Source organism: Pomacea canaliculata, linkage group LG4 (assembly GCF_003073045.1).
Source record: "Pomacea canaliculata isolate SZHN2017 linkage group LG4, ASM307304v1, whole genome shotgun sequence".
Lineage (NCBI taxonomy): Eukaryota > Metazoa > Mollusca > Gastropoda > Architaenioglossa > Ampullariidae > Pomacea > Pomacea canaliculata.
Window position 1 is genome coordinate 14373721 of NC_037593.1, and position 15487 is coordinate 14389207.

The window sequence follows — 15487 nt, forward strand, 5'->3', positions numbered from 1 at the left end:
ACTTGGGAGCGTCCCTCTCTAGGGACATAAGCTCCACGTGAGATATCCGCATCAGGATCTCGACATCAACAGCGGCAATGGCTAAGCTAAATAGGATCTGGCATAGCCATAAGCTAAGGTTCACTACCTAGTACAAGATGTGAAAATCACAGTTAGTACCGATCCTGCTCTACGGATGACACACGTAGAATCTGCTCACCGAAACGGAAAGGAGAATCCAGGCATTCGAGAACAAGTGCCTGAGGAGGCTGCTCGGGATCTCATACAGAAACCACAGAACCAACGACTTTGTAAGATTACCACACTCGTAGGACACCAGGAACCTCTACTTTCAACAGCCAAGCAACGTAAGCTGGTCTTTGGCCACGTGACCCGGCACGACACCTTGTGGATGACTGTCCATCAAGGCACCTTGGAGGGTAGTCGACAATGTGGTGACCCCAAAAAAAAAAATGAATTGCTGGACCGGTGGTCCTTTACATGACCAGCTGACTATCGCCCACAATAGGCAAGAAAGGCGGCCATGTAAGCTGCTGCATCTATCTATGTGATTTCCCCAACGACATGTACCTATCATGGGACGACTGACTGAAAATGTTGTGACGGATGATGAAGACCCTTCTCAAGTGAACATTTGTCCAAATTTGGCGATTTTTGTTTTTAAATGACGATTACATTAAAAACTCGGTCAGATATTTATCCAGTTTTAAAAGGTCTTAAGAGCTGTTAACTCCCTTGCATAAAAATTCCTTTTTCTCCTAGTGTGTCACTAAAGGTTGTTCTTAAACCTAGACATGCATACGAACATTTTTTTACTTGCTAACCATAGAAAAGAATTGACTCTATAAAAGCAACTTGAAAAAATCAGATGCTTATCTATGACAGTCCAGTCTAGACGAGCCTGAAAGAAAGCTAAATAAATTAATGTCAAAGTGCAAAGGACAAATGACAAAGCACTTCCAATCTAAACATCTTTATTTGCTATAGTAAATCTCTCGTGTAATTACCGAACACAATTTGTTAGACGCAACTTACAATTAAATCTTCAGCACCGAATTCCTTTTTAAATCATGCTTGAAAATAACCTGAGTACCTAACCATCCATTTTTATTGATTAAAGAGCCAACGGTAACGGGTGTCCTCAATATCCAAGCATCACAGATTTTCCTAAATAGCTTTAAAGATAGGATACAGATGGAGTTATTGAGGATTTACATATGCCTTAACCTTTTGCACATAAGACAACAACGGTTCGCAAAACTGTTCTAAACGAGCTTTGTTTGAGTTTTGATAGATCCACCCGCTGAAGATAATGACTTCGGGTACGTTTCTAACCTGTATGCATCTTCCTGCAAATGAACAAACTCACGAGATTGTCCCTGAAGACCTTACTTAACAACAAGAAACTTAAGAAATCGCTCATGTAGCTGACCTGCAGGCAGATGTCTTGAGCTTTGTCCATCAACTGAACTAACTTTGCTTCCTTGCCGAAAAAATTATACTCTGGAACGACGACAAGAGCCAGGAAGTGGATGGCACCCGGAACTATAAATAGGACATACCCTGCCGTGCATGCCAGGATGGTCAAGGTCATCTGACGGTCTCGTCTCGAAGTGGTCTCCACGTCGGCGGTACTCTTGATGGTCCTGCGGTCGTAGCTGTGACGTCGCAGGAAGCAGACGACGAGAACGTTGAAAACGCTGATCCAGACGAGGGGCAAAAAAATAAAAATAAATTTGCCTGCGGAACTAAATCCATCAATGATGTCTTTGCTACCAGTGTACAAGTCCGTGTAACCTACCACAACGATTTTCGTTCCGTTAATTCCTGGCGACATATAATACGTGTACTGAAGAGGAACATAAATATGATAACAGGCGGTAAGCAGGAAGGTGGCGGCGATGAAGAGAAGAGGACGGCGGGCGATAATGAACTGTTTGACGTGCAGTGGACGGTAGACGGCGTAAAGTCTCTCTGAGCTCATGAAACAGGCTATAAATAGACATGACCTGTAGATAATATTGCTGAGGTTGGTTGGAACATACAAGACTATAAGGTTATAAATATACAATATTTCAGGATCCGTCATAAAGGGATTGATGATGCTGTAAAGAATTGTGAATGACAGGCGAATACACTGCGAGATACTAATGGCTAATATGAATTTTCCACTGGGATTGTCGCGCATTGATTTTCGTCCAAAGGCGGCGATTTTGAGAAGGTTGACAACAAAACACAAATACCTGACTACGTTACTTGCAAGCTGCAGATCGTTTAAAAGCTTCTGGTAGTGAGTGTCAGTCACACCTTGTACAGAGCCAATGGGGCTGTTTGTAGTGATCACGTGACGACCTTTTATTTCATTGTCAGTCGAGTCACCGGTGACGTCAACAGGGTTTGACGTAACAATCGTTAGGATCACTGAATTTAAAAAGAAAAGAAAAACAACAGTTAGCTCTATCCGGAATGTACTTTATGAAAGAAGAGACGCATAGAGAATAGTGTAAGACCATCTTAACAAAAAACAAATTGCCAAATACGAGACTGGCGACTTTCGCTATATGACAGCAATGTTAACAAAGAGTACATTTTGCCGTGTGTGTGATTATGATGCTTCTTTTGACATAGGAATCCAGAAGCCCCCGTCATATCTGAAGTTAAATGTTGAAATTCTGATCAAATGAATTTATGCTATTCGAGACAATTAATTTGATTTTTTTTTTCTTTTTCAAAGTTCTTGACACAAGGAGTTAGTTTTTTCCCCTTTATATATTAATGTAAATATACTTATAAACCCAATAAAGAGATTCAATTGTTATAGCGAATTCCAAATTGTAGTTTTGACTAGGACAGATAGCTTACATCACCACAATACTCCAAGGAATAAGATTTAATAAGTCCATCGCCACATTCTTTCAATCAATTCTTGACTTCCTTGTTAAAGTATGAATCAATAGATTAACACGTCTGATGCACGCGGAAGACAGTACGAACTACTGTCACATGTCACAGGTATGTCGGTGTCTTTGATATCCTAACACCCCGATCAGAACGCTCACCTACCCATTGTTGGAAGATAGAATGATGTTCTTGAGGGAGTAACAGAGGCGACATTGTGCAGCGTGAACATGTCAGTGGCTCTGCTTTTATAGCTAAACCATTATCATGTTTGCAGTACAAGTGATTCACCGTTTTAATGATAAAGAAATAACTATATTTATACTACAAAGGCCAGAAGTAATGTCTTCTAAATAAAATATTAAACTCTTGTCTTTTCTGACGATTTTCATTTACGATTTTTTGGTTAAACAGTTAAAAATAATTTTTTGTTATATTGCTTCAGATTTTTGTTAGAAGATACACCTCTTTCTTTCTCACATACACACACGCATATATGTATATGAACGTGCACAGTATGGTTTGTAAATTTATTTTCTTTAATTTATTATTGAACTAACAATTGATTTGCAATATTGTATTTACTCATCCCTTATACCAATCCTCTAGGTGCTTTTCTGATCTGTTTGTACACCACACCGTGACAATTAAGTCCATCTTTCTGTGTTCGCTTTGGGCACACACACTAAAAAAAAAAGGGAAAAACTATGGATTTTACGTTTAATATTTTTTCTAAAATCTGGTTTGTACAGTGGCAATCGGTAAAATGCTGGAATAGGCTACAGCAGTTGACAGTGATGCTGCCTCACTTGTTTGGACTTCCTAGTTTAATGTCATAAGGCTATTGACACTGTCATGAGGCTACAGGGTGACTACTACTTGCTGCTGTACCATCTCAGTCCATCTTAACACGCGAGGGCTGCTGCGCCTGAGACAACGAGCGAAATAGTTCTTTACCTTCTGGTGTTGCATCCACAGGTCTGAATCCGTAATTCATAGACTAAAATTTGTCGCAGGTACGAATTACTCACTCAAATATTGACAAATACATAACGAAGTGCAACTATGTTAATTAATTAGCGAAATTCATACTATCGTTTATCGAAAGTGTACTAGTAACTCAGAAATTACTGTATTTCATACTGACGGCATAGTCCTCCGTACATCAGGATATCGTGAAAGGTTTCCTACAAGAGAGTATCTGGTGGATATTGTGAAAGGTGGCTGAAATTAGGAAATGGAAGGAGAGAGTGTATGTGAGTGGTAGGAGAGGGTTTGGAGGAGGTAGGGGTGGAGATTGAGAAAGTAGTCACGTAGCTAGAATTGAAAACCTTTTGAACCAGTAGAATCGCCTACTAAAGGTGAACCAACGGCTAGAAATCACTGAAATGAAGAGTACATAGATTTTTCTTTAATGTTTTTATAGAAGCTGCCTAATTACATGCTTTAAAATATGGTGTGTACAGTTCGATCCAACAAAAGGAAAATTCTCTGAAAGTAAATATAATTTTGCTATGCTGAGAATGTAGGTAAATGTCGTCTTCATGTGAACGCACAACGGATTTTGTATGCAATACTTTTTTTCTGGTGTGGAGAGCAAAATCCTGGTGGAAATGATTGACTATGCTATAACTTTGTACATATACCTTTCGTTTATACGCCTATCTGTAGTTTGTATTTCTTTTTAGACAAGGCTGGAGCAACGGAATATTTCCACAAGCACAGGCCTGCAAACTAGCGCCCCACCTAGGCATTCTTCCGTGTGTGTTTGCTTATGTGCATATTTATGTGTGTGTTTGTATATGTGTTAGTGTATTTTTGTATACATGTGTGCGGTAATCTGTGTAGGTGTGTTCTTGTAAGTCACTCTGTATTCTCTCCTGCAGAGGACAAGGGCAGTCTGGCAACTAGTATACCACCACTGCGGGTTAGGCAGGCCTTCTGGACCCTAACAAGGAACAACAACTGGAGGAGGACACAGCAACAGTAAACCAGCAGCTGCTGCGCCAATAATAATAATGATAAAGTGAAGAACGGTGGAAAGAAGAAAAGAACAACAGCATTGTCAACGTATACAAGAGAAGACGGGATCCAAAAAAAGAAAGAATATAAAAGACATAGTAGTCAAAAAAAAATATTAGTAGTAAAATGAATTAGTTATAATTAATTAATATAAAAGTAGCCTCTAAAATGAAAATAAAATGACAAAATAATATAAGATAATAAAAAATTAGAAGGGGAAAGAACACGGGTAAGCAAAAGAAAGTCCTAAAGGTCAAAATCTTTAAAGGTAAAAAACAATCAAGAACGGAGAAAAGGACTGTAAACATGTTTAGTTAACAACAGAAACGAAGTTGTTGTCACGATATTTCTCAAGATAATGATAATGACCAAACACACACACAAAGAGACTTGTGTGGCGCCCTCTGAGGTTATCGTGCTGTGGAGAGAATCACGAGTGTCTTTATCAAACGGCGATTGCGCAGCCGGTCACTAATGACATGTCTGGAGTGTCACGCTCTCGTTGCAGGAGACGTAACGCGATCTGTTGACTGCTTATCTCGCGAGGAGTCGTTGCGCCTCGTACCAGCCTCTGCAGCCGTGCGTAAATAGTCGCATGAAACAGGACGACGGGTGACGTCGTAACCGTTAAAACAGACTTAGCCAAGTCGTACCTTGTCCTTCAGGTCAGTTAGCTTTGCTTGTGAGAGGAGGTCAAGTGTTTTCAACTTAAATTTTTGTGGTTGAGTGTCCACATAAAAAGAAACCTTGGCTTTCAACGAGGACAAAACTCATGCATTGAAGGTGCCAACGCTGTGAGCAAATAAACATGACCATGTGACTTAGGTCGGTAATGAAGTGTGAGGTTAAGAGATGGGTAATGAGCAAAGGTAGTTCTTTTTGAGGGGAGGGACCTCACGGGCAGTCCCTGGTCGTAAAGTGGGAGTTGCAGCTGAAGGTCCAACCAGGCCTCGATAAAGCAACTTTTTATTCCACAGTAAACCGCTCTACCAGACCACAAAGCCTCTCATTTCAAATAATAACCAGTAGTAACAAACAGCGTTTTAAACAATTATATTTTTGAAAATTTTTCAACAAAATTTCACAGTTCATTTGAACACTTGAAAGTATATATATATATTGAATTGCATTCATATATAAACATAAAAGGTTTCCCACTAGAAAGCTAAGATAGACCAAAAGTCTAAATAGGCTGTCATGACCAGCAAAGCACCTTCATGCACACCGTCTGCGATGTTGGGAAGAGCGTATATAAGTATATAAGCCGAAGGACGGCGTCAGGGCCAAAGTTAAATCGTTCATGATTCTTCTTCTCGAAAAGAGCGTCGCGGTGCTCGCGCTGCTGTTCGTGCTTTTGCACGTTCAGAGGGCGCGAGCATCTCGCAAGACATTATGTTTCCAGGCGGACTCAAGCGAACAGTCAGTGTACAACTATACTCTTATGGACATCCATAGGACACGTAATGTCAACCTCTCCCGCTACAACAATCAGGTACGCTAACTCATTAACTTATAATAACTCTTTTTATAGGTGTAGCTGTAAACTCCTTTTACTCTACTGCATTTTTGAAATACGTTAAATTACGAAAAAAAAACCCTGTTTATTCTTGAAAAGTTTTTATTTCCTAATTATCATGAAAATTTACTTTCAAAATTACTAAAGTCAAATGTTACTTTCTCGAGGTGATGCTTTTTACTGTGGAAGCTCAGAATCAGGAGATAAAAATGATTGGAGCATATTTTTGAAACAGCTAATGAATAAACGGAGGTGTTAGTAGGTGAGACTGTAAAGACAGATGGATATGTACAGACGGGTCGGCAGACCATAACTACAGTTGTTTGATGTGTACGCCAGGTGCTGCTGATTGTCAACGTGGCGGGGTTCTGAGGGTCCACCCCCCAATACTACGGACTGAATGCACTGCAGAGGGATCTCAAAAACTTTAAAGTCCTTGGCTTCCCCTGTAACCAGTTCGGCAAGGTGAGTAACCATTGAGCATCTTAAATATCTGCTAGATCATTTAATAAACATCGCTGTTAACACTGTAAACTCCACATCGACTTTGTGTGCAGTCTGTAGGAATGTCAACTGATGCTATGCGTACATTTTATTCTTTTTTGGAAACATCCCTGTAGTCTAAACAACATTTTTGTTGCTGTTTTGTTGTAACACATGGGTCTGATTCGGAATTGCATTCCAGTCATTCCAGTCATGATGACACTGTGATGTAAAACAAACTGACAAGGTTCTCAACCCTGTTTTCAGCAAGAGCCAGGTGCTAACGGCACTGAAATACTCAACACTCTCAAGTATGTCCGCCCAGGCGACGGATTTGTTCCTGCCTTTGACATGTTTGAGAAAATAGAGGTCAACGGTGACAACGAACATCCTCTCTACACGTATTTAAAGGTCAGGGGAGGCAACGCTTTTCTCCAGAAGGCATTTTTTTAAGAACGCTATTTTTCGCTCCTTCTTTCTTTGCTTCATTCTCTATTCTTTTATTTTCTGCTCCTTTCTCTTTCCATCTTTTCTGTACTAATTTTTTCTTTTTTTTTTTTTTTCCTCTTCAGTTTCTAATTTTATTACCAAGCAGACTTTTATCTATTTAACATTACTTGTGATGGCTTATCACGCTTGTTCTGTCTCTAAATGTTGATGCCTCCATCCCACAACGAGTGTAATAAGTGTTGAATAGAGAACGGAATGAAACAACTAAACAACCTGTTCTTTTGTGTAGATAGCTTGGGTCTGACTCGTATCAACTTTTCTTCCCCTTACAGGCTTACCTCATAATGTGCTTGCCTCAAACAGCTTGCCTTTCGGTGCAAGGGAAGGAACCATGTTAAAGATTTTGAACTGATTTTTAAAAGTTGCTTCCCATTAACTGCGATCCTGTCAGATATTACTCAGTCTACATGTTTTGGTCTCTTGAGTATTTTAAATTCCCTCTGACCATTACTCATAACCTACCAGCCATGAAATGGTGTGTCAGAAATAAGCTAAGGGAAGCAGAAGTCTTGAGTTTTTACAAGTTTCTTTTTTTTTTAACTTCTGTATTCTCAAATTACTCATCAATCCACTGTCCTGGGAGAGGTAGAGGTCCTCGCGTGCGTGCGTATATGTGCACGCTTTATTGTCATATTAAAATGTATGTTAATTCCAAAATAATAAAATCAAAATAAAAGTTTCAGTTTATTTTTCATTCTTTCTTCAGGCTTATTGTCCTCCTGTCCAGGAAATGTTCAACACGGAGGGACCTGGTCTCTACTACAAGCCATACCAAAACTCCGACGTGCGCTGGAACTTTGAAAAATTTCTCATCAGTAAAAAGGGAAAACCAGTCCTGCGCTATCACACCGGCATCCAGCCTGCTGAAATCCGAAAAGACATTGAACATTTGTTGTCAGAAAAAGAGATTGACCCTTTCACCTTTTTTTAAACCCCGAGTCTTCCACTTATTACTTCATCAAAGACAGATTTATTTTATCTCTTACAGGACAGCTAAATTCCACAAAAGACATCAGATTAGTAATTTAGACATAGACATCAGTGCATTAGAAAGACTTTATAGTAAAACTATTATTGACAACAAAAGTTTATTAGTTGGCAGATTTCATGTCTTTTGGCCCATGTTCACGAAAGAGTTTGCTAGGGAGTATCATGTGATATATTTATTGTCCACATCCGAAACTATCGTCACCTTTTCCAAGATTCATGGATAAAATTCCACTTATAAAGAAGATAATGCGACTTGAAATACTTCGAACCCTTAAAAATCCTACAATAGAAGTACTTCATTTATCTTCATGGATGACAATGTTCTTTGACGTGTCTTAGAAAAAGAAAGTAGATATGCTAGATGGTCCAATTTGTCGAAGGACTACATTTGCGTTTCGTGGATTCAGCTAATTTTAGCAACGGTAGATGTTGCACAGTATGTGCCGAACTATTAGTGGCATCATTGACAAGGTTACCTTTCTGTGTCCCACCCCGAATTATTCGTGAGTATTGCCAATTACCTACTCTGCATAGCTTTGTGTGTTGCCGTTAGCTAAAATAGTATGTTTTTATAATAATCATGACTTCCTTCAATAATAAACCTTCCCCAAAATCAGCAAAATCACTAACTTACATCATGTGATTTATATCTATTGCCCTTTACTCAATACTAATACATTCCTTTGCAAACACGATTGTTGATTGATGAAGTCATTCTACTTCCGGCTTTGATTCTAGCTACTAACGGCAATGATGATCTCGTCATAAACCTTTTGGGTAGACGTGGTTTGATGTCACTGTGGTCCTGCAGGGAGTCGTGCATTCTCACTTCAGGATCAACAATGAATGTTGTTGCTTGAATCAAAAGGAAATACAACAGACTTCATGGTCTCCTTCTAAAGCTGTTATGTGATGTCACAGAGGATACTTGTTTGTTTGAATAAATGGGTCATGAATGGAAGATGTCAAAGAAAGAAAGTGGTCGATGTCTTAGAACAGGGTACATATGCATACAGACAAATGTGATTCATTTATTTTAAAATGATTCTGGCCGCCACATCGTTATTTTTAAATATATAAAAGCCGAACACACGCGCAGAGAGTGGAACACCAGCACGTGACCCACGCACCACGTGCATGGAGACTGCACTCAACCTTCCCAGCCCTCATGACTATTAAATAGACTGAGACGTCTGTTAGAATCCATCTACCTTCATCAGGGCGGAAGCTGCTGCAAGTCTCCACACATGCGCAGAGCTTTCTTTATCTCGCGCGCATCAACATTCTAGCAACTAGATCGCCCCACCCTTACCTCTCCTTTTTGTTTTGTTTACTGGTATCTTCTAGGGATGATTTGTCTGCTTTGTGAGCAGTCTGTTCTGGGAGGAAAAGTGAATCCGAATTTTGATGTTTGCACACTGCTGTGAGAAGTAATCTTTCTGAACCCATCTCCTGACCTATTCCCCTCCGTCTATCATCTGTCTTTGACCTCTTGACCTCTGGAGAGTGCAATAACCCCCTCCATGCAGACTAGACTCTCAAACTTACGGGAATGGTGGGTGGGAGATGGAGTAATGTAGAAGCTAGTCAAGTGCCATTGTAGAATATGGAAAGTTCTTTCCGTCAGTGACAGGTACGAATGGAAAACTCAGTCTTCTCCCATCACACCTTACTAGTCAACACCGACATTGTTGTCATCAGCAACAGTGGATGCCACTCAATAATAACCTCGATGGGTTCTTTTTTTAACACATGTCTGTTCTTGTTTTTGAATTTGTGGTGGCGGGTTTTTTCCCCTTTTTTGTTTTCGTGTCTGCATTTTCCATAGGGCAAGAAAGCAAAGGAGAAGTGTTGGCAGATGCAATGGAGGACGAGCGGCAGATAAGGTGCTGTAATTACGCAAGTGCTAAGTGTGTCTGCCTTCCATTTCAGCGACTGGCATGCAGCCGGTATCACTCATGTCACGTGGCAGACATCGCCGCACACCTCATAATCTCCCTTCCCTGGCCTGGCAACACGTGTACAGACACTTCCATGTGTGCCAGCGCTAAGACCCTGCCATTGGTCTACTTTTGTTTTTGTTAGATTAACGCTGCAGGAGACTGTGTGACCAACTGTATTCTAAGAAAAGTTGAATTCTCTTAATTATTTTTCTCATTCTTTCTTCTTCTTTTACTCTCCTTCGCTCTCATGTGTTACCCCTCCTCCATTCCTCCCCACTATCGCCCTCCACAACCAGCCGGTAAAAGACAAACATACAAGCTAAGGGTTAAAAGTCTACTCAGCATATGAAACATTTTTTTCTGTGGTCGCATTTTACAGCACGTGACAAATAAAAGAATGACAGGAAAAAAACCCGCATTTCTGGTGGTAAGATGAGAGTAATTGCCTTTTAAGTCACGATTTACCTTGCCGTCCACAATGGATAAATTGAGTACAGTGCAAAGCAATATTGATTTGAGACGGCTTTACATGGAAAAATAGTCAAAGTTCGATCTTGCCAGTGTTTAAAACTTTTGTGTCGAAAATAGTCTCTGTTTTCTAAAGACTGCGACGACTATTACGAGTGAAACGAATAACAAGTCAATATCGCAGACCTGTGTACACCGAAAATAAAGAGAAAGAGGAAACATAAAAACAGAGAGCGAGAGAGACGGAAGGAGACTAAGACAAATACTTCCTGGACTGTATCTAAATATAGTAAGAAACAATGATTTAAGGTCACAAAAGAAAATAGACCTATCTCACTCATGCTAACACTTACTTTTAGGAGATTTGGCTGAAGTTGGTGTATTGAAATTTTGTACATTTATGTACTAGGGAAAGCGGGTAGCCAAGTGGTGGAGCAATGGCGTCCGAAGTAAAATGTGGACCGGTTCGATGCCAGCGAAGCACAACTAACTTCCCCCAGTCGACCCAGCTAGTCAGGAAGGGGTACCTCACTCCTTAATTAAGGGTTGAGGAAAGTGAGGGAGAAGAGATGGGCGCCGCCCTCACGTAAAGCTGACCCTGCAAGTGAGGTCTAACATCTGTCTCCTCGACGACCTATTACCTTTTACTTTAATATAAGCCATAACAAAATATGTGTATATATACATACATAACAAAATATGTATAGAAATAGAAACTAAGAAAAATATATTTTTTCAATGAAACATCAATTAGTCATCTGCTGCCATAATAGTGAGGAGAAAAACAAATAGTTTTTCTTGAGAAGGTGTCGTGATCATCTGTTTAGACTCGTGGTATCTGTTAACAAGGATTGGGGAAATTAAAGAAAACGTTCAACCATGCATTGTTTATTGAAGATAGTATCTGCAGAAATCTTAACAAGATAGAGATGAGCAGAAAAAAAGATGAGAGGGAGAGAAAGAGAGAGAGTGAAGTTAGAAAAGCAGTTTCAAGTGCCGAAAAGTTAACAAAGCAACATCAAGTACGGAAAACAATCTCCGGGAACGTGTGAATGGAAAGGCAACATCTAGACGATAAAATGTCGATGTGGTATGATTCATCATCATCCATTTACAGCAACTCATCGAATTTTCTGCGACACACAGGTGCAAGAAACACGAGAAATGGAACTGATGATATCAGACTAACCGCAAGAAATAGCGCGAGACAATCATCGCTGCCCTTACCATCGAAACCTCCACACAAGCTACCCACCTTTTTACCTAATTGTCCCACACCACAACGCATCGACAACGTACGGTACATATCTGAGTCCGGAACCCTCTTTATCAATGGAAGCTCCTGTAACAACTTCCCCTGCCTTTATTTAGGTTTTTTTCTTTTTTGTTTTGTTGTTGTTGTTGTTTGTTTGTTTGTTTGTTTGTTTGTTTGTTTGTTTGTTTGTTTGTTTTTGATACATCATGTTAGACGCTTGGAGAGTTGGGGAACTGACTAGCTGCAAGGCTAAGTTTTTTGGGTTTTTTTTCCCCCTCTAGAAAATATCGTCTTCACGCTCCCGAAAACCGTCTCATTTAAAGATAAAACAGTTGATGAACGTGTTGATGAACGTGCTGATGAGCTAGTGAGACGACATGGATCAAAAAAGGAAAGGAACGTAAACACGAGGGATTAGAGAGAAAGTAAAGGAATTCGAGAACGAGGCTACAACCGGAAATATTGCAGAAAACATCATGAATAATATACGAAAGAATGTATACGACTGTCCTGTCTCAGTTCACAACACCTATTAAAGTCGCTGCTGTTCATGACAGCGGGAAGTACGAGCTAACACCTTTACTGTTTCTGATATCTTTCCAGGTGAAAGCTTTTTCTTGCTTCGATTAACGGGTGAGTGCTTGCCCCTTACCTGTATCGTCTATTACGTTCAGGTACAACGGTTTGACGTCACTAGCGGCAACGGCTATTTATAGATCCTGGCACGTGCAGCTGGCTGGCCGAGTCGTGCACAGCCATTTGGAAAGCTGCTATCTTTTGTTAGACGCTGAACTTTTGTCTCTGAGCTAGTGTCAAAAGTATATTTCAAAAATAGAATATTATATTTCCAATGCCGTGCACATCCGGCGCGCGGTCGAGTAAAGAGCAGGAGGAAGGAAGGAGGGAGGGGGAAATAGATTTACTTGAACGTTCAGACACTCGTGCGCAGTTTGCAGAACTGTCCGAGCGTGAGTGTTCCATGGATTTTTCTTCCATAGGAGAAAGTATTTTGTACAAGAGATAATTCAAGTTTTATTTCGAGAGTAAGCGGATGGGAAAAGTGAGCCAACTGAAACCACTAAACTATTCTGGTTTTGATTATTTTACAATCAGTTGAGCCCAGAGGCTGAAAAGAGCTAAAAAAGAAAAGAAAAACTAATCAGAACTTAGTAAACATTTCTTGTCATGGTAACAGTACAATTGGAGTAAAATGACTTACGTGCAACCACACATCAGTTGCCATGCTCGCAGACTGACAAATATGCACACGAACATGTCCACAAACGCAAGCGCGCGCACACAAACAATGAAAACGCATAGACACACATCTATGTACTAGTCCAGCACCTTTGCCCAAGCATGTCAACAAAATATTGTAACAGTCAATATTCGAGGATGGCAAGATTGACAAGCTAATCTCACACTTGCAAGTAAAACGCATGTGCAAGCAAATCGTGGATATTTAAAAAAAGAAATCCAAGGGCATCGCATGGCTTGAGGCTCCTAACCCATTTCTGTATCGGACATCACCGCCGCAAAACGTGACTCCATGGAAAGTCATTGACCTCCCGACTGTGTCCACCCAGCCGCAGGTCCCTCAAAGCTACCTTCACACCTCCGCGCATCACGTTTACAACCCACTCTACCCGGGTTATGGTGGTGTCGCCATGTCTCATCGACCGCTGTTTCCTTCTCCGTGATCACGATCCAACATCAACAGGACCCCCTTCCCGTTTACTCTACCACCCACTAACTGACCATAAGGTGCAGCCCTCACGATCTGCCCAGAACACTCGTGCCTGCGTCACTTCCGCCATCATGACCAAGCTCCGGTTTTACTGCATCCGGGCAACAACAGTCTAAGCGTCTTGTCTGTCTTTAGGGGAAACAGGTTGATGAAGACTATCGACCGATCCAACTCCCCCTCCCTCCTACATAACCCCCACCTTTACAACCCCAGCACCAGCATCACTTCTGCAGAGCCTGCACCCCCCTGCCCCTCCCTCCTACAGTTTCTCTCACCGTCTATGCTTATCGTGCACAGGGAACAAGAAACGGTCAGCGCGGAGGAAGTGATGCCGCGCGAAATTATTTCCTGTCGACGTTGATAAATGATGGCGACACAATTACCTCCTCAATGTCGGGAGAGGGTTAGAAGGAGGGGAAAGGGGCGAGAGGGGAGTGAGGGTTGTGAAGCAGAGAACGACAGATGCCTCAGGCGACGATAGCGATGATGTGGCTTGCGAGCAAGCGTGTAGCTCTCTCTCTCTTTTTTTAAAAAATGCTTTGACGTCATCAGTGTGGAAGCACGTGACCAGAACACAAAACGTTTATTTGTTTGCTTATTTATCGAGCTAACTCATTTTTCACTTTTTCTTTTTAAATAGACGTGATGCCTCTTTTGTGGTTTCATTTTGTTAAGAAGTGTAAAGTCTTGAGTGTTCTCACTCGTCAAATTTAAACTGTGAAAACTCTTGCGATGAATTTGTTTATTTTCTGTTTTTTACAATGAGAAGCATACGTACGTAATTTGAGTTTCTTCTATTTTCAGCATCGCACAGTTTTGCACTATCTTCTTTCCTTGTGAGCTGGTAGGGTCAGGGGTTAATTATTTACTAAGCAAGACGGTGAAGTGTTGATTATTTTCTCTTACGATGTTTGTTTGCTCGTTGTGCAAGAGGTGGGAAGGGGAGAACGTGTGTTTATTTGTACTTACTTAGTTAATATGTCTTACGCGCGTGTTGGGCGATGCGTACTTTGGAAGCGTGCTCAAAGCATAATGATGTCCTGGACACTGATAAAGCTGGAGCAAAGAGACGATAAGACAGACTACAGTCAGGTTTCCCTCACCATGGCAACAAGGACTGATCGTGATTAGAAACAACATATGCAATAACAGCAAAGACGATAACAACAAAAGATGATGTCGAGGACTGCAAGGAGAGAATACGAAGGGAGAGAATACGAAGGGAGAGAATACGAAGGGAGAGAAAGAAACAAAAGAAAAGGAATGGGTAGAACTCGACAGCCTGGAAGTCTGCCGTAAGGTTCCGCATCGGTAATGACTGTAAGAACTATGATCAGCAAATTTCCAAATTTCCAGGTTAAAGATTTTTTAAAAGCTGTGTTTATATAAATTCTATTCTATACAACGACTTAGGGCATAGAATAAGAAATGCAGGCGACCCCTCGGCCACTAGCTGAAGGGCGCCGTCTCCTGGCCTGGGGGAGCGAGAGCATTCAAGTGCAGAGCCCGAGGATTGTAGTTTTCGGGATGAAAGAAGACAATAAGGTGGATGGCCGACTATCTGTAGATCAGCTGTACCCGCAGGGAGCAGCAAATCAGGACCGATCACCAGAAGTGGAACAGCTTGTGTCTCCCGGATGAAGGCCCTTGCCGCT

General features: G+C 41.0%; 1 protein-coding gene across 1 annotated transcript; it reads left to right on the plus strand.

Moving 5' to 3' along the window:
* Window positions 1-6179: 6179 nt before the first annotated feature.
* Window positions 6180-9325, plus strand: LOC112562084 (glutathione peroxidase-like). Its single transcript, XM_025235083.1, has 4 exons — window positions 6180-6412; window positions 6776-6901; window positions 7187-7330; window positions 8136-9325. The coding sequence occupies exons 1-4, from the start codon at window positions 6221-6223 to the stop codon at window positions 8358-8360; spliced, it is 687 nt and encodes a 228-aa protein (XP_025090868.1). The 5' UTR covers window positions 6180-6220; the 3' UTR covers window positions 8361-9325.
* Window positions 9326-15487: the final 6162 nt, after the last annotated feature.